Source organism: Phocoena phocoena, chromosome 7 (assembly GCF_963924675.1).
Source record: "Phocoena phocoena chromosome 7, mPhoPho1.1, whole genome shotgun sequence".
NCBI lineage: Eukaryota > Metazoa > Chordata > Mammalia > Artiodactyla > Phocoenidae > Phocoena > Phocoena phocoena.
In genome coordinates, this window is record NC_089225.1 from 105,933,657 (window position 1) to 105,953,090 (window position 19,434).

The 19,434-nt window shown below is 37.8% G+C and overlaps 1 protein-coding gene across 12 annotated transcripts in view; it reads right to left on the reverse strand.

Annotated features, from left to right (window-relative positions):
- The window catches only part of TRIP12 (thyroid hormone receptor interactor 12), a 105,408-nt gene that overhangs the window by 60,393 nt on the left and 25,581 nt on the right, over positions 1-19,434 (reverse strand). For 10 of the 12 annotated variants that reach the window (XM_065880448.1, XM_065880447.1, XM_065880446.1 and 7 more), the window contains 4 exons: positions 9,932-10,037; positions 7,151-7,287; positions 1,501-1,584; positions 347-442 (listed from right to left, as the gene is read on the reverse strand). In XM_065880448.1, the coding sequence (XP_065736520.1) occupies positions 347-442; positions 1,501-1,584; positions 7,151-7,287; positions 9,932-10,037 (423 nt within the window). The remainder of the gene's footprint in view (positions 1-346; positions 443-1,500; positions 1,585-7,150; positions 7,288-9,931; positions 10,038-19,434) is intronic. The other 2 variants (XM_065880449.1, XM_065880450.1) reach the window with 2 other exon arrangements.

The window sequence follows — 19,434 nt, forward strand, 5'->3', positions numbered from 1 at the left end:
CTGTGCAAAGCATGCAATCAGATGCTATAATAATGTAATCACCTGAGATCCTACACTCTTCTATAGTTCAAAAACAAACAAAATGAAGGGTCAATCTTGTTGTAAACGTTGGAGGGTTTTCTAATGGTTCCAGTTCAGTAATCAAAAATAAAAGGAGAAAATCTTGAAGAGTTGCTATTATTTAAGGCAAGAATGTGAAGAAACTCTGTTTTTTAAAACAGGTTAACGTTCATGAAAGCTTCCTTATGTGAAAACTCTCTTACATGAATAGGTAAACAGTAGAAACAGCACTCAACTAATTACTAAGAGTTCTGAGGGGAGGACAAATTTAAAAGTATTCACTTACTAGCTCCGCTTCCAATTGTTCTATGGAAAAGTTGTGACATCCGAGGACCAAGAGGACCAAACAGGTGAGGAGGAAGACCCCTGGCCTCTAAGAGAGCTAAGGAAAAAAGAAGGGCAGGAGGAGTAGTCGAAGTGTTAATACAACTGATCTTATCTAGAAGTTTCGAACAACGGATTCATCACATAATTGACTTAAACAATTACTTTCCATTTTGAACTTTAAGTTACATTAAACTTTTCAAGACCACTTGTATGTATTAATATAATTAATATAAGTTACAACACCCGTGTGTCTACTCCAGGGCATCTTAAGGTTTTATGGAGATATTAAATATCCGTGCCAGCAGGGACTATGTAAATGGTCCAAGAGAAACCCAGAGTAAACATTTATTTTGAAGAAGTTATGTTAAGCACCTTAGCTATTTCACTCTATTATTTCCCAGTCAGATACTGATCATGAGATCCTCTAAAAACATAGAAAAAAAATCATTTTTCTCAGTTCCCAAAAGTGAGAAAAACTGTTCATAAGAGTTCTAGTCAAAAAGTGATTGCTATAAGTTCCTCCAGGAACTTAAAAGCAATCTGAAACTGATTCATTAATGTTTCTTGTAAGCCTCACACTGGGGATCTATTCTATAAATCAGCTGTCTGAAGATAATAAAAATACATATCCATGTACTTGTAAATAATGTATACATAATATAAAGCTGCTTTTTAAAAGCACTTACAACATTATAATACCTTGAGTTTATGTATACAATCTACATTCATTTTCAAACAGTTGATCAAGCATCCTACTAGATGCAATATGTCATTAGGTACCAGAGCACAACATATTAAGCTACCCCTTGTTCAATATCTCCCTTAATGTATTACTAGCTATACATGCAACCATAATGAAAAAAAAATTTTAAACATAAAAAATAAATATACTATATAAGATTTTTATCTAGTTAAACAGTAAAGATGAAGAGCCAAACGGATCATCTTCCAATTCCAAATCATCAAATCACCACTACATAGAAAGCTTTTTTTGGAGGTATGGGCACTGCTACATTATACTTTTAAGAGCTTATCCGAATTAACTTCAACAAATGAATGGTAGTAACAGGCAGCCCATGACGAGTTTCTTGTAAGCTCAGTAACTCTCTTTACCTTGCAATCGTCCCATCTCGGAATCATCCGATTCACTCTCCCCAGAAGTGGTCATGCCCACAGCCCCTGCAACAGAACTAGAGGCTTCGAAGAGGGGGGGGGAAAGGTGAGGGTTAGGAGAGGAACATTTAAATTCATTATGTCTGGTTTATCTTAAAAAAGAAAAAGCAGAGTTTTACAGACAACAATGAATAAAGGCAAACGTGTCTGCCCACTGCACACCAGCTGTTATTCTAGACTTCATCATGTAGGTTTTATGGAAAAAAGATGGCTCAACTACATTAGAAACAAGCATAATATACAAGCTTTGCATTTCACTCGTACATGGTTTTCATAGTTTCCTCCTGTCTTTGAAACTGTTCCTGAATTGAGTCTTATCCTGAACTCCTCTACCAAAAGTCCATAAACGTAACACTGCTAAAAAACCATTGTGATATTTAATAGATGGGCAATTAGTCACAAACAGAAAAGCAAAACTGACATTTGGGGAAAATGTTCCATGTAGATGTGTGCCTTCTTCAGTCTGCTTTATTCCTGGACTATAGTCTGGATACGATCGTTTGCCGTGTTTTCTTTCATTTCAAGACTGTGCAAAGATTACGCTCTCTTATTTCCAGGACAAAACATTGAAGAAACACATTACAACTGACAGAAGACTGCAAAACACTGAAGTACAAAAGACAGGGCAACTAACACGTCACAACAAATGCAGAATGAAGAGTTCAGATTCAGAAGGATTCTACTACCCAAAATGCTAACCTGATCGATAATTCAGTCTAAGTAAATAGTGGCTGATTCTACAATATTATAAATCTGACCAGGAGATGAAAATATATTCCTATAAAACTAGCAGTTTTACTGTCCCCTCCTCTCAGTGTCTGTTGAGTCCTAAAGCATTTTTTGTACACAGACGATTCTCAGCTGTGTATGACCACATCATCCACAATACCTTAAGTCCTGTCCACTTGACAGATGGTGACAGAATGCAAGGCAGGAAGAATATTTTTGTCATTATTAAAAGAGGCACATGGATCACGTATGTGAATGTAAAGAGTTTTTCTGAAGAAAGAGATGTAAATACACCAGCCACCAACTCTGTTTTCTTAATACTTTTCTTCACCCCTCATTTAAGTATTCTAACATTTCACCGGGATTTTTAAAAAACTTGTAGAAAAATGTATGGTTTAGAACAGGAATCAGCAAACTGTGGCCCACGGGCCAAATCCAGTCCAGCACACCACTTTGCAAATAAAATTTTGTTAAAACATACGCAAACTCATTCACTTACATACCTGTGGCTGCTTTTGTGCTACAACCACAGAGTTGTTCCAACAGAGCCTGCATAAAGCCTAAAACATCAATTATCTGGCCCTTCACAGAAAACGCTGGCAACCCCGTGGTTTAGAGTAACAGGCTAAGTAGAAATGCTAATATTAAGGAGTAATGGAGTTTAGCAAAATCCACACTTCTCATGGAAAAAAAGGAAATAACAACTGTACTTATATATATATATAAGGCTACTTGTAGGTAGCACTCATTAAATGCGGACTGTATGGAGAACGTGTCCATGTGTTTGCTCTCAACCATACAGAGAAGTATTACAAGCTCTACCACGCACATGGGGAAACCAAGGCTTTGTGTCTTTGAGTGCTTGCCCAAGGTCGGACAACTGACCACGGGCGTGAGACGTGAGCCCAGGCAGTCTGACTTCGCAGGCCGCACTCGTACGAGCTGCACCTACCAGCGCCTCGCACTTACCCTCCAGCACTCGTTCCTGATTTCAGTGCCGCTGCTTCTTCGCGCTATACAGAAACCACGCCAACCAGCCCTGCTATCAGGTCCCAATTGTGACTGAACTTAGTCAAGTGGCTCTTAAACTTACTTTGAAACTTTTACAAAATGTGGAAAGCAAATACTAAGTTTTGGCAAACAAAATTGTTGGTTTTTCTTTCTTTCCTGCTCCCCACCCCCACAAAGGCACACTCTGGAACCACACATTTTTTAAGAAAAAAAAAATCACAAGTTCACTTAAGGTAATGCTGGTTTTTTTTTAAAGCGTATCAGAGGTTCTACTAGTTTGACTTTAAACCAGCCTACAAATCTACAACTTACAATTTTAAAGGTTTAACCTTAAGTGACTTCTTAAATATATTATTCTAAGAACTGACATAATGAATAATAAATACCTCAAATTGCCCTGACACAAAGACATTAACCAAGACGTAAAACTTGTAAAAGCACAGAATTAAAAGAGCTGTTAAGAGTATTATAGGGAGGGTCCCAACCTTAAGGGAGCCACAGACCCACTACAAGGAGGAGCAGGGATATTCTGGTTTTTAATCAAGTCGAGGACCTATTTTGACACAAATCAGTTACTGGACCCAAGGAAAAAGATCCTTTCCAGCTGCCATCCCTTTGATGGCAAGTATTAATAGGCGTTTGCTTACCATAGCTCCCTTTTTTCTAAGTTTTACAAAATTAGATCAACCAAACTAGCTTACTGTGAGCGGCTGTTTGTAAAGTCATGCAGGTAAGGAAATGTAACCCATTAATAGCAGTCAGCGAGAAAGTTGCTTCAATCAAGGCATCAAACCTTGGGCAACACACACAAAATCCATCCCAACACAAATATAAAAGCAAGGCTATCAAACAGAGAAAATCCAATGCCAGATTTTAAGAGGTGTCAATCTTTTTTTTTTGTTTAAACTGGTATCTCTCCCATCTAGTCTCAGCCTATCTTCACAGCACCATGTAAGGCAGTTTCCAACACACAGTTAAAGCTGATAGAATTCACTTTTACTTGACAGGAACTGCTAAGGGTTTACCAAATACCTAAGTATAGGAGGCAACAGGAAGACATTTTTAGTGTCACGAAAACTTTTGAGCTAGGCCAGAAGAATGGTTGTTTGGAATATAATTACACCTTATATGGGCCTTGGCATCTGGTGATATGGTAGCAATCTAATTTTTAGTGGTACTAACCAAAAATAATGAGGGAGAGAAAAATTTACAAAACTGAGTTGCTTTCTTTTTACAATCTGACCCTGTTCATTTCTTGTGAAATTAAGATTCCCAATGCCAAATGCAGGTGTCAGAACATTTTTCCTTACTTTGATTGATTTCTGGGTATGAAGAAGACTGCTTGATTCCCCACCTTAGTATTACTAAGATTTGCAAGACTTTATCAGCACTATAAAGGGATGCTCAGTTCTAATGAAGTCTAAAACGAAACCCTTCAGCTCTTGGGACAATGTGGGGAACACTTAACTTTCAACTTCAAGAGCTGACATTTCTTCTATAAAGAGCTAGAGGGGTTGCACTCCACATCACAGTAAACTTCAGAGTGACCCAAAGGGACACCATTATCAACAAACTTTCCTAAATGTCAACAACACTGGCAAAGTCAGGGTGATAGAAGCAAGTATTCCAAAGATGGAGCAATGCTTTAATATCTACATGTGAAAAAAGAAATACACTTATATCAACGAGGCCACTGAAATAAGTCAGGAAGAAATGATCTCTAAAAATAAAGAAACACTGAAAAATGAATACATACATAAGACTGAAGAGATTAATCTTTTTAAATTAGTAAAAACATTATTTCAAAATAAATGTTTCAGATGAAGTGAGTCTTATACCAACTGTACAAGAACTGTCTGAGAATGGACACTTGCCATAAGACGCTCTAAGTTACCACCATCAGTTTGTACTCTACACGAACTTAGAGGGTTTTATTTTTCTTTAAATTCCAGTTTTACATACTGAGAAACGAAAGCACATTACACTGAAGAACTTAATATAAAGCTAGTAATAAGTAATCTGCCTCCTTCCCCAGAAGCACTTTAGTGGGCTGGCAGAGGAACCCCTGTAGTACGTACAAAGGATCCAGCCTCCAAAAGGTAATAAAGTTAGTGCTGCTCTAACACCAGTGAACATGCACATGTATCTTTTACATAAACTCAGAAAGCACCTAGATCACAATGGGATTTCAAATATGGATGACAATGAAACACGGGCGAGCCTTTCGGAGGGCAATCGCGTGAACCTAATCCCTTGAAGCTTTTATCCTCTTTGGCAAATATACCAGGGAACAAAATTTTACACACCACCCCCTCATTCTGGCCTCCAATTACACCCCTATGAATTAAACAAACTCGAGTAACCACAGGGAAGCAGAACACCACAGCTGTTATAACTGTGCACTTCTCTTCTCTAAGACCTGGATTTGAGAGTCACACATCCTAGTTTGTAACCCTGGCAAGCTTAACCATTATGCATCTCAGTTGTTCTCATTTATAAAATGAGGATAACAGCACCTCACAGCTCAGCAGGTTGTTCTGAATATTAAATGAGAATATATGTAAAGTGCTCAATAGTGTGTCTGCAATGGAGTGTACGCTCTGTAAATGTTAGCTATTGTAATTACCGTAATGAGTCCACTTGAACAACACACTCAGCAGCTGGCTCTCAAAGTGTCATCCATATGGGAATTGCTCCACTTCCATATTCAGACTTGGAATAAACATTAAAACACTGGGAAGCATAGGCTGTGTGTCCTACAGAGCTGCAGTGAGTTGCATGTGCAATGCCGTGTATGTTTCCAAAAATCTACCATTTAACCCTTCAGAAAAACTATTCTGGGAAAAAGGCACCACCAGAAGAGATGCCGTAAGTTCGCCATGTAATCTATCATACAAAACCAGGAAAGACAAGTTGGTAAAGATGTTAAGCTGGACAGAAAGCTGAGACAGAAGGCACAGAACATGGACAGCAGTGGGCAAACCAGAACCTTCCTGGTAAATGAGGATATACCAACCATAGGCATTAAAGAAAACTGGCACCTATTCTGATACTAACAGTAATACATGAAAGAACTCTGTTCAAAAGTAAGAACATGCCTACGCCTAAAGCTACACATATCATCCAGATTTAAGGGACTCAACTCAGACCCATATGTTCATAATGATGACTTATAATATTTTTGTATCTGTTCTTAGTGTTGGTGAGAAATGCTTATAACAAGCTACTGTTTAAACCCGTTAGCCACAATCAAGCCGTGGAGTGTCAGCTGCCTTCTGGCACTGGAAATGGGTACATACTTGGGGTGGGGCGGGGGGCCTAATTTTTGCTGGGCTAAGACATCTAGGAGAATAAAAATAAGAAACCCAGAACAGGAATACTAGTCTTAAAGCTGCTTAGATTCAAACTGAATACTTGTTATTTTTTAGGGACTACAACGTTCTAAATTAAAATTTAGACTTGTATGAAGCAATTTAAGCCACATCCTTACGTTTTTACTATGAATTTAAAGTTTTACAGTCAATCAGTAGGCAACTATTATATGTACTGATCAATATTTAAGAAGCTTAAACAGAAAGGGACTTACTGCTTCTTAAAAGGCCTCTGAATGTAATTAGTACAAATTTGGATTTGGAAAAAGATTAAACAGCAACAACAACAAATGAATACAACTAATCAAAACACCAAATCTATAAAGCGGAACAAAAGCGAACAAGTGTGATGGCTAACATCTTAAGATGTATCTGTCTCCTCTCTTCCATTATATTTGGTGTACCTAAAAAGTAAGCTATCTCCAAATAAATCTGGAAGATACATAAATGCTTTTTAGGCTTAAGAAGTGCCAATCTACCTGCCGCTCCTTGGGGAGTTTCGTCCGTCCGTGCAGCTGAAGAATTCACTGTCTCCTGGTTGCCTTCAGGGTCTGCCATCTTCTCCTGTCGACGAGCTTCAGCTGCTCCTCTTTTGCCCAGGCCAGAGCCTCGCCGACTACAACAGAAAAATACCATCATAGGCAGCACTCCCAGTGACCAGGAGCAATGCCCACACAGCACAAAGCTCCAATGCATGGAACACAGAGCTAGTTTCTTCTTTTTACATAAAAATTGTTGTAGAAAATCACTATGGGTAACAACCAAGACTTTGTATATTTAAAACTCATCCAAGCTATATCACATTGACAATACAAGCTTTTGTGTTGCTATGAGCTGTTGTCATCCTTACAAACAGAAGTGATTTTTAAACACTTCAACTACATGGAAAAGTGATTCCTTCTGCAGAGACAATTCAATTCATTTAAAATAGATCCCTAATTCCTGGGTAAATAGTGGACCACTATATGGACTTTCAGACTGATACTTGAAAATGGGGGCAGGACAGGGGGAGAGAAGAAGATGGGAAAAATTCCCATCACTTAAGTCCCGGATTACTTAAATCATCAAAAAATTACTATCCTAATAATGGACAATAGCTCTAGCCTTTAAAATAAAAGAAATGAGTATTTAATATTTATAAATAAATACAGATGACATCTGGGAAGACACTTGTTCTGACTGAGGCATAGTGTAAGATATGGAAAAAGGAATCATCAGTCATTTATCATGAAGCAGATTATATTTTATTGATGACTTTCTTTCTATTTTAATAGCGAAATCAGTAAGCAAATCAGGTAGAGAAAGAAGACTTCCAAAATTACAACAACTTAATTTTGTTTAAAGGCAGCTCCCCAAATGACCTCAGAAAGTGCAAAAATCTACTACTAAAGAAATGTTTTAGACTAAAGTAAACTACAGTGAAATTAGATGTTGCCTAGTAAAGAACAAGAAGGAACCAGGCATAAGTGACATGTAAATGAAAGCTCTGAATCACCAAAGAGTTCTTGAAGAGTTTATTCTCTCAATTATTAAAACTCCTCCCTAAGCAGGGATTTACTTTGCCAACCTTTCATTCACAGGGGAAAAAAGCTCACTCCAAACCCCAATTACCAAGCTATAAATTAGTGGGATTCAAATTAAGTCATTTATTTAACATTTAATTTGTATCAACCATGTGACACACTCTGTGCTGAACATTTGGTTGCTGCCTTCAAGGTGTGTTAGTCTAAAGAGACCAAGCCGCAGCTGTGATCGACAACGAAAGCACTAAATTTAAGAGGAATCTCAACTAATTCAGAAAAGTTTGAGATGAAGAGCACTGCAGGCAGGCGGCTAGACAGCTTGTGTGTAGCACGTAAGTAACTTCTCGTTCATCAAGACAGTGGGCCCGAGGAGAAGGAGAGAATGCTGCAGAGAAAGATAGGACGCTAGATTACCTGACGCCACATACAGCTTAAAATTAATTTTCAACTACAGTGAATTTGGTTTATATCTAAGATTATAAACCTTGGGTAAACTGGATTCAAAGTTTGGCCCAAAACAGGACAAAAGCCCTAAAGAACTAAGAAATTTTCTCAGAGGTCCTCATAAAAGTACTGCCAAAAAACTTCAAAGGCAAACAGGTGTACTAACTCCAGATATTTCAGACAATCCTGACAGAACTAGGAAATAAGTGGAAGAGTAGAGATTAAAGTGGCAAGAGTCCATTTCTTATGACTTATTAGGTAACAAGTCATACTGTTTCCTTGTGTTACTACTGTACCCACGGCCAAGAGTATAAAGTCGATTACCTCAGAGAAGAACAAAAAGAAGTGCTTAAAGCCTTTCTACTGACCTAAGTTAGACTAGGGAAAAGGTAAACTAAAATCAGTCACCTGCATCACTGGTTTCTGGCACATTTAGTAGAGAGAACGGAGTACATATAAGAGCAAACTACATCCTAGTAAAAGGATGGAGAAGTCCCATACAGCTGTGATTACCAGCACAAGACCAAAACTGACCAAGCCTGAAAATCTGAGATGAAATTCCAACAAAAAGATTTTTAACTTTATCCTAAGGTTCTGAATCAGTTAATAATGTACATGAAATAATACACTGTATCATATGTGAAAGGTAGATCATTTTCTGAAAAGGGGCTCCAAAATAGCAACCAGGAGGAATGGGAACTGGAGATGTGAGAGAACACAAACCAAACCTACATTCTTCTGTGAGGAGAGGTACTGGAACACAAAATGAAAATTAAGTACATCTCTCCCCCTCACCCATTAAACTCAATAACTTGTGCCAACACTTTTAGAAACTAATTAGGCAATATTACAGCCATTACAATATTACAGGCATCCCTTCTGATCCATTCATCACACTACTGGGAAATTTAGCTACCTTTAAAAATAACCCAAATCTGCATAAAGATGCTCATTAGAGATTTCTTTGGCAGACTAGAACTCTGAAAGCAACCAGACTTTCAACTATTGGCAATAACTCTGTGCAAATAATGTAACAGCAGAGGAAAAGGTAGAAGACAAAGGTGTTGCCCAAAAAAGGCATGATTAAAACTTAGCAAAAAAAAAGGTAAATAAATATTGGGGAAGAATTCACGAAAATATACAGCAATACTAGCTATATTAAAATAAATTTCTTTGCTCAACATTCAAGAGAAAATTTTAATAATTTTTAAAAACTTGCAAAATTAAGGGTTTTGCTGAAAGCTGAACACAGATAACGAGCTAATCATATACTGGCAAAGCCCAGACTATTACCTGGCACTAGCACAGGAGCCCGTGGTCTTTTGGCGTGTGCTCCGCCTCAAACTGGGGAGCTCAGCAGGTGGGGATTCGCTGCGCTTCTTGGTAGATTTTCTTAAACCTATACATGTGAAATGCAAAAGTAAACATTTTAAAAGAGCAGTTACCTTAAATTAAAAATGACAATAATTCTTCAGGTCATCATCCGGTCAAAAATCCATGGTCTCTTCCACGGCCTCTCTAGCAGTCTCCAGGTTTACTTCCATAGTTTGACTTTACTGCACCTGCTCATACTGGGGAAGTTCATGTGGTGCTTGGCATTCCTGTTCAGGAGAAATCTTCTCACTCTGGCCTAACCCTGACGCAAGCTAACCAACACCATGAATGACAGCCCCTCTCCTCTCAAACCATCCTCTTGAAAAGTTCCTATCACAACTCTACTCTTCCACTACTCTTCTCCACTAACTAAAGCCAAGAGATTTTTTTTTGTATATACTATGTATTTCAGGACTTTACTGTATTTCATTCAGCACTTTACTGCATTCTCTTTGCACTGTCCCATTTCACCTAGTTTATATGAGGCTCATCAATAAGGCCACGAGAGAACAAAATGTTTCCTTTCACCAACTCAATGGCAAGAAATATACATTTGAACCGAAGGTTATTCGAATGTCCAATTTACAGAATACTGTATAATTAGGGGGAGAAAGTCAATCAAGCACACTTTACATGTTATTCTGGAATCTAACTAAATACCTTTATAGGGATAACGGATTCTGAAAAGTTACAGCAACTGAGAAAAGTTTATTGCTAGTTCATGAACAATGGGGAAGCCATCAGAGCATCGTCTACTGCCCCCCGGCCCCCAAACAACACTGTTACTCTACACCATACATGACATGACAACACACTGGGTGGTGAGCTCTATCTAAACACAGACCCCCAGCAGTGAGAGGTCTCCAAAGTCAACAGAGCATACTTCCACTGGAACTTCTGGCATCATCTTAAATAGATGGTAACTTTCTCAGAGGCCAACTGTACAACAACAGTTCTCCAGATCATTTGTTTCTTCTCCAATTTTAATTTTTTTCCACTTTACTGCTTTAAAAAGTGTAAAGATAAGAAATTCCTTACTCTTGATTTTGTTAAAAACACCACTAAAGGTTCTGGGAAAGAGGGGGCAAAAAGGATTCTAGACATCTTCTTGACCTTTTAGACTCTTCATTTAAAAACTTCAGTTCATCCAATTTGCACTTAAACTATACATGATGAAAGTTGCTAGGTGAAAAGCAAGCCATTAAAAACTCTTTAAACACAAAGCAGAAAGTATAAGGACAAAAATCTATGTTCAGACAGGCATTACCATTTAGAAATCTAAACCAGACCTTTTGGGCCCTTCTCCCTCTACCTCCCACCCCAAAGAACTTCTGTGAAAGATTATCTAGACTCTTCAAACCAGCATAAAAGGATCAAAGAGTGAAACTTAAAGTGACAAAAGAAGACTGGCCTAAGCGTTTCTTAAATTTCAGTTTTATTTTAAGGTTGATTTTCTATATAGCTGTCACCAGAATTATTTGATGTGATCACAAAGCTGTATCTGACATCCTATATACTATTTTATCTTTGCCTAGCTGGATACACACCCCAGACACCTGAAAGATGGACATGGCATGTAGACGGATTATGGAGCTAGCTTAATATATTCAGCTAATAATGTCACTATTTTTTAATATTTAAAAAATTTAGAAATTTTATAATATTTCAGAAAATATTAAATTACACTTATCTATCTGAATTATGTGACTAAGTTGGACTAAAAAACGTACAATTTAGAGGGAAAAAGCCATCAGTGCACATTATATTAAAACTGCAAAAAAACATAAGGTACTTTCACTTATTAGGCACTTTAAAAACCTTTGTATTATTGTCACTAATATTACTTAGTTCATGTAATACTAAAGTATCTATAAATACCATGATACAGTAATAGAGACACTAATACAAATTTTTACATCTATTTAGTGACATTCAAAATAATATTCAACAATGTATTGTGGGCTACTGCTTTATTGCTAATCTGTGGTGACAGTATACTTTTTGACACTTTCACTACTCATGTCCTATTTTAGACTTTGGTGTTTAACTCTCTCTTAAACAACTTCATTCAAATGTAATTTCCGTATGATAAAATGTACTCATTTTAAGTGCACGGGGTTCAATGAGTTTGACAAACTTATTCACGCATATAACCAACACCACAATCAAGACATAGAACGTTTCCATCACTTTAAAAAGTTCCTTTATGGTCCTTGCAATTAATCCCCCCCTCACACTTCAAGTCCCTGGCAATCACTGGTCTTCTTTTCTGCTGCTATTGTCTACTTTGGAGTTTCATATAAATGGAATCACAGTGTCGTGGGGATGAACTCATGGTGTTGCACGTATTGGTCCATTCCTTTTGATTGCAAAGTGGTATTCCTTTGTGTGGATGTGCCACAATCTCTCTATCCATTCTTGGTGTTAGACTTTAAAAGAACTGTACTAAGTTACAGAGAAGTAGGGCAGAGAAAAACCAAAACAAGAGTGAACAGAAAGCTATTTATAACTGATATCACAAAACCATAATGTAAAACGACTCTCAGGCTAATTGACATTAACTCCATCCAGCCTGATAAAGTAAGAGAACCCCCAACATTTTGTTCTCTAAACTTCCTTAGAGGAGAACTACATAAATTCTTCCAAAAGTCTAAAACATGTTTAGAAGATAGAAAGGTCATAAATTCTGGGACAAAGGAAAGCTGAAGCACAAACTTCAGCTTGGTAGATAAAGCATTTCCTAGAAAACCAGGACAGCTTAACCTTCTTTTGGTCATTCGGCAAACTGGCAATGCTAGCACATACTATCTTCACAATTTTATTTATTTATTCTTTAATATTTATTTATTTGGCTGCTCTGGGTCTTAGCTGTGGCATGTGGGATCTAGTTCCCTGACCAGGGATTGAACCCAGGCCCCCTGCATGGACAGCACGGAGTCTTAACCACTGGACCACCAGGGAAGTCCCTATTTCACAATTTTAGATCGGTTATGGAGATTTTCAAAAGCACTTTCAGATATAAAGTTGTAATAATTCTCATTTTTCAGACACAAAAATATTAACTGACTTGCTTACAAGTACATAACCCAAACAACTACACAATTCTAAGCTTATTTTAAAGCAGAACAGAGAGTACTACATCTTCAATATACTTGGCAAGGTGTTAAAATTTTGCTCTACTGGTTCGTTTAGAAAACTTTAAACTCTCTGCATAAAAATAGAGTATTTTTGTAGAACTGAAATGTTTCCTATCATTCTACTGGTCAAATATGGAGTATTTTAATAAATGGTGGGAACATGGAAAAGTGTAAACCTACAACCTACTGAAAACCGATTAAAACACCTGTGCATGGGAACACACATACCACAAACACATCTCCCTGTCCCAGGCTCTGTAATGCAGCAAAACTGCATTATCTTTTATTTTTATGATGCCACTTTGAGAAGCAACCAGAATATCACTGATCAAATTAATATATTCTTATCCACAAAGCCTTTATGTAATAAAGTTAGGTATAAATCTTGTATCAAAGCTCTTATTACAGTTGACCCTTGAACAATGCAGGGTCCACTTATACTCAGGTATTTTTCAGTAAACCGTAAATACTACAGTACTACACGGTCTGTGGCTGGTTGAATCCAAGGATGTGGAGGAACCATGGATAAGGACAGGCAGCTATTAGTTACATGCAGACTAACCCCTCATTGTTCAAGGATCAACTGTATTACCGGTATAAGAATATGTGCACTTGTACCTACAAATATATTCCTATAATCTTTATTCCTTTGGATAAAGGTGAAACTAGCAGTTAGTATTCTCTTAAAATTCCTAATTGATTTGTCTTCTACAATATAGGTATGTCTTACTCTTTTTCTTTTTTTTTTTTTTGAAAAAGTATTCCTAAGCAAAACTGATTTACACAAAGTCCAGGGCTTCAGCCTTAAAAAAAAAAAAAAAAGTCCTTTTTTTAAAGTGTGACATTTTTAAAGTGTGACATTTGAAATGTGAAATAATTAAACCTCTTATATATCCAACTGTAAGCTTGGATTTTTAAAAATATAACAACATTTTAAAAGAATCAACAAATTAAGGGCCTTGGACATTTTACTTTCTGGACCCTTACTAATGTAAAAATAGTTAAGATGTTCGTGGGTGCCTTCTACTTATGACTGATTTTTCTTTTCGACTTGAAATATTAAAACTATTTCTCATTACCTTAACATCTCAGTACAAAAGTATTTCTCTTGGAAAAGGTACGGTTTTCACTCTTAACTGTGTCAAATTACTTTAAAAGTAGCAATAGACAACTGGGCAATACACATTCACTATCAGCTTTCATTCTATTTTTAATTCTCACATGATCTGTTACAGGTATGCTAATCTTTGACATGATATACACATATAATCGAACCTACTACACAGTTCTATAATGAAAATATAGCACTCCTCTCAATAATAAAATATTCTAGCAATGCAATAATTAAACTTCCCAATTTCCTGAAAGATTCCTTCTGCTGTACAAGAGTAAACATGAATGTCAATGTATTTCATAAGGTTGTTTGAAAATCAAGCAGAGGAGGAGCGGGAGACTGACCTAACATCTTTATTCAGTGAATAATGACTCCATTCAAATAAATGAACACTTTTATTCTGCAACTTATATAATCATTTTAAAGTGACAGTAAAAGATGATCAAACAGACATCTACTGTATATTATCTAGCAGCCCTTTTTCTGAGCACCTGCCTTTTTCTTTTAAAAATTCTTTGCAGAGCTATCTCCTAACCCTTCTCCATGTGGTACTGATGGAACTGTCATCCACAATACACTCCCACTATATGAGTGAGACTCAAACTGTTGTATTTTCATCATCTACAATTACAACTCCTCCACCACTATCCCCTCCCCCTCACCATACTAAATCATTTAAGGACAGGCATATGACCCGAGGATATAAGAGACTTTCGTATAGAAATATAAATGATTGGACAGTGTTTTGGGGAAAGAGGGGGAATGAGGGTGTCATAAGTCACAGACTTGGGACTGACAGGACCATCTTCATTTGAGCTCCTGGATCCAGCCAAGCCTGAAGCTAGACAACCTCTTGGCTTTACCAGTCATGTGAGCTGACTTCCATTTAATTTTAATTGAATATGCATCACATATAACCCCAAATCTTCTGATTATAAGTCATTACTGTATTATAATTTGTAGTCTAGAGTAGGTATGGACCAAATCCTGCTGGTAGCCTGTTTCTGTACAGCTCACTAGCTAAGAATGCTTTTTATATTTTTAGAGAGTTGTAATAAAATAAGAATATGTGACAAAGGCTGTATGTGGTCAGTAGACCCTAAAATATTTACTATATGGGTCTTTACAGAAAACGTTTATTGACCTGGACTTTCAGGAGAAATAGGAAGAAAAGTATAAGGACTTGCCTGAAGTTTAGGGGAAAAAAACAGTCCCTCACCAACCCCTCCCCCCCCCCCCCAAAAACCTCTCCAAAACAAAATCTCTTTGTTTGGAAAAAGAAAAATCAAAAACCAAACAAGATCTAAGCTAAACAATATCTTAGTAATAAAAAAAGTTTCAGGGCTTCCCTGGTGGCGCGGTGGTTGAGAATCTGCCTGCCGATGCAGGGGACACGGATTCGAGCCCTGGTCTGGGAAGATCCCACATGCCGCGGAGCAACTAGGCCCGTGAGCCACAACTACTGGGCCTGCGCTCTGCAACAAGAGAGGCCACGATAGTGAGAGGCCTGCACACCGCGATGAAGAGTAGCCCCCGCTTGCCACAACTGGAGAAAGCCCTCGCACAGAAACGGGGACCAACACAGCCAAAAATAAATAAATAAACAAACCAATGAACCGACATTTAAAAAAAAAAAGTTTCAGTACTAATTTTTCTACAATATTACGTATCTTGATTTTTTTTTTTTTTTTTTTTTACTTACAGTTTTTGGCATATTCCTATAGAGAGTAAATACATTCCATTTTAAAATGGAGTAGACAAACTTATGAATAAGGAACACAAGCTAATACCTTAAACAAGGGTAGATATCTAGAAAAATCACTACAATTCATTTACATTTATAGATATCAAAAGATGACTAGACTGATCTTTTAAACACAAATCCCCTATTTGTTTAATATTAAAAAGAGCAGACTTCCCTGGCGGCACAGTGGTTAACAATCCGCCTGTCAATGAAGGGGACATGGGTTCGAGCCCTGGTCCAGGAAGATCCCACATGCTGCGGAGCAACTAAGCCCATGCACCACAACTACTGACCCTGTGCTCTAAAGCTCGAGGGCCGCATCTACTGAGCCCGCGGGCCACAACAACTGAAGCCCGCATGCCTAGAGCCCATGATCTGCAATAAGAGAAGCCACCGCAATGAGAAGCCCGCGCACCGCAACGAAGACCTAATGCAGCCAAAAAGTAAATTAATTAATTTTTTTAAAAATGTTAAAAATAAAAAGTAAAAAGAGCCTTCAAGTAACTACTTTAAAGATCCATTTACATATAAAATCTGTTTCAATGGGTTTTCAGAACCACTCCTTTTTCCTTCATAAAAGAAAAAAAAGCACCAAATAACAGGACTATTACCACACATGAGGAGTTCAATTTAGAATCATGTAACTGGATTGCTTTGCTACAGGAAAAACTGGGCCCCATAAAGAGAATTAATTAATGATGGGTGTATTTTCAGTGGCTAACTCAATTCCTCCAGCCCCTGAAGAACCATGAGAACCTGGTGTATCTTGATATTGTTGTGCATCTATGTTCAAGTACATGCATCTCTATCAAAGGCTGCTTTTCTAAAATAAATTCACAAAATGAAAAGTAACCTATCATATAAAAGGGATCATAGATGTTTATTTTAAAATCAGTAACAATAAAAGTTGTGCAGATGACAGTGAGCTAAAATCCAAATGGAATTTCCTAAGCCAAATTTTTATTTCCTAGTAAATGCACAGCAATTTCGTTCATTGATTTGGCAATATGAATTAAAAACTTAGAAACGTGCAAATATATTCATCTAACCACTATAATAATGAGAAACTGGAAAAGAACTAAATGTCCAATAATAAGGAATGGTTAAATAAACATCAGTATGGTAATAAAAACTGCAGGAACACAGTGTTAGTTAATGAGGATGTGAACAAATGGGCATTTTTAAATTATTTATTTATTTATTTATTTATGGCTGCATTGGGTCTTTGTTGCTGCGCACGGGCTTTCTCTACCTGCCGTGAGCAGGGGCTACTCTTCATTCCTGTGCACGGGCTTTAGGCGTGCAGGCTTCAGTAGTCGTGGCTCGCGGGCTCTAGAGCACAGGCTCAGTAGTTGTGGCGCACGGGCTTAGCTGCTCCGTGCCATGTGGGATCTTCCGGGACCAGGGCTCAAACCCATGTCCCCTGCATTGGCAGGTGGATTCTTAACCACTGTGCCACCAGGGAAGTCCCCAAATTGGCATGTTTACACTACTAGTGAGAATATAAATTCATATATTTCTAGGGGGAATTTAAAATATACATCAATATTTAAAAGAAACATAACCAATGTTAAGTTTCTTATCTTATATCCTACAAGAAAATAATGAATTACAAAGCTATAGTCAATTAAAAAATTTAGAAGAACAATGTAAATGCCTCTTAGTTGGCAATGGGCTAAGAGGTACATCCATATACAGTTATTAAAAAGACATGATTGGACTTCCCTGGTGGCGCAGTGGTTAAGAACCTGCCTGCAAATGCAGGGGACACGAGTTTGATCCCTGGTCCGGGAAGATTCCACATGCCGCAGAGCAACTAAGCCCGTGCGCCAGAACTACTGAGCCTGCGCTCTAGAGCCCGTGAGCCACAACTACTGAGCCCGCATGCCACAACTACTGAAGCCCGTGCGCCTGGAGCCCGTGCTCCACAACATGAGAAGCCACTGCAATGAGAGGCCCGCGCACCGCAACGAAGAGTAGCCCCTGCTCCCTGCAACTAGAGAAAGCCCACGCACAGCAGTGAAGACCCCAACACAGCCATAAAAGAAAAAATGACATGATTTATAGCTTATTTTTTGAAAGGAAAAATGTCAGTTAAAATCATTTAGGCAGATAAAGCACTTTGGTTTCTTCATACCTAAAACATGGATACTAGATCATAATGAAATTTAATTTCTGTGATCATAATGAAATTTAATGTATGTCAACTGTCTAGTATGGAGCCTGGCTTATAATAGGCACTCAAAAAGCAACGCCTACTGTCATGCAGAGTGAGCTCCTACTTTTGAAAAAAATATGTGCATATACATAGAAAAGTGTCTGCCTCTGGGTAAAGACAAAAGAATGACCCACATGCATTCACTCTGTCCTCTAGTGAAACTCCACTAAAATAGCATTAAAAGAATCTGAGGCATAAATTCACAAGGATGGGAAGAATGGAAGAGACAACCATCACAACACGACACAATTTTAGAAGATGAAAAAGCAGTAACTCCAGTGCTAAATACACTGGGAAGACCAGAAGACTGAAGGTAGAAAACTGAGATAAATTACCAATTAGATTGACACTCAGAATCCCACAAAGGCTTAAGAATTGATGACACCAGGTACTTCTGGGACGACCTCAGAGTTTAAACTGAGGATTGCCTCCATAGGCTATTTATGAAGCAGTCAGATCCCCAGATTCCCTCCCCAACTTGTACAGCTGGGTAAATGTCCCTCTCCTGAGGCAGGTAAACATAAAACCTTTATTCCTTAGAAAGTACAAAATAAAGAAATCCTCCATTAAAGTACACAGTTGCAAATAGGTGCATCATACCAAAAATGAGAGGGGGGAGGATCAAATATATACAGACAAACTGGATGACATATGGCCTCTTTCCTAGGCCTCTCCTCCCATTTAGTCCCCAGAACTCTGGCAGTTAGGCTTTCACCTCCAGGCAGGAGTCTGAAAGAATCTTCCCTGTGGAATTTTACCAGCCAAAGAAGAAAGATCTGAAAATGATCATAGCCCAATTAGTTCATTAGATAGTGAATCTCAGTCAAGTCTCATCCATGTGCTCAGAGCTTGCAAGTTAGATTTTTGGTTCCCCTACTCTTGAGTATGAGGAGACACCCAGGAATTACCTTAATTTGAGGAAAGTTCCTAGTATGAAAGCCAAAACCAGAGTAAACACCCCCCCCCCAAAAAAATTACGTAAGAGGACTCTGTAAGAAAAGAAAACTCGCTCTTAATGGGGAGGGGGGGAATATGCATCTATAATTAAAAACAATATTCAGGGCAGGACTATTCACAATATCCAAGACATGGAAGCAACCCAAGTGCCTGGCAATAAATGACTAGATTAAGAAGATGTGGTGTGTGTGTGTGTGTGTATAATTAATACACACACACACACAATGGAATATTACTTAGCCATAAAAAATG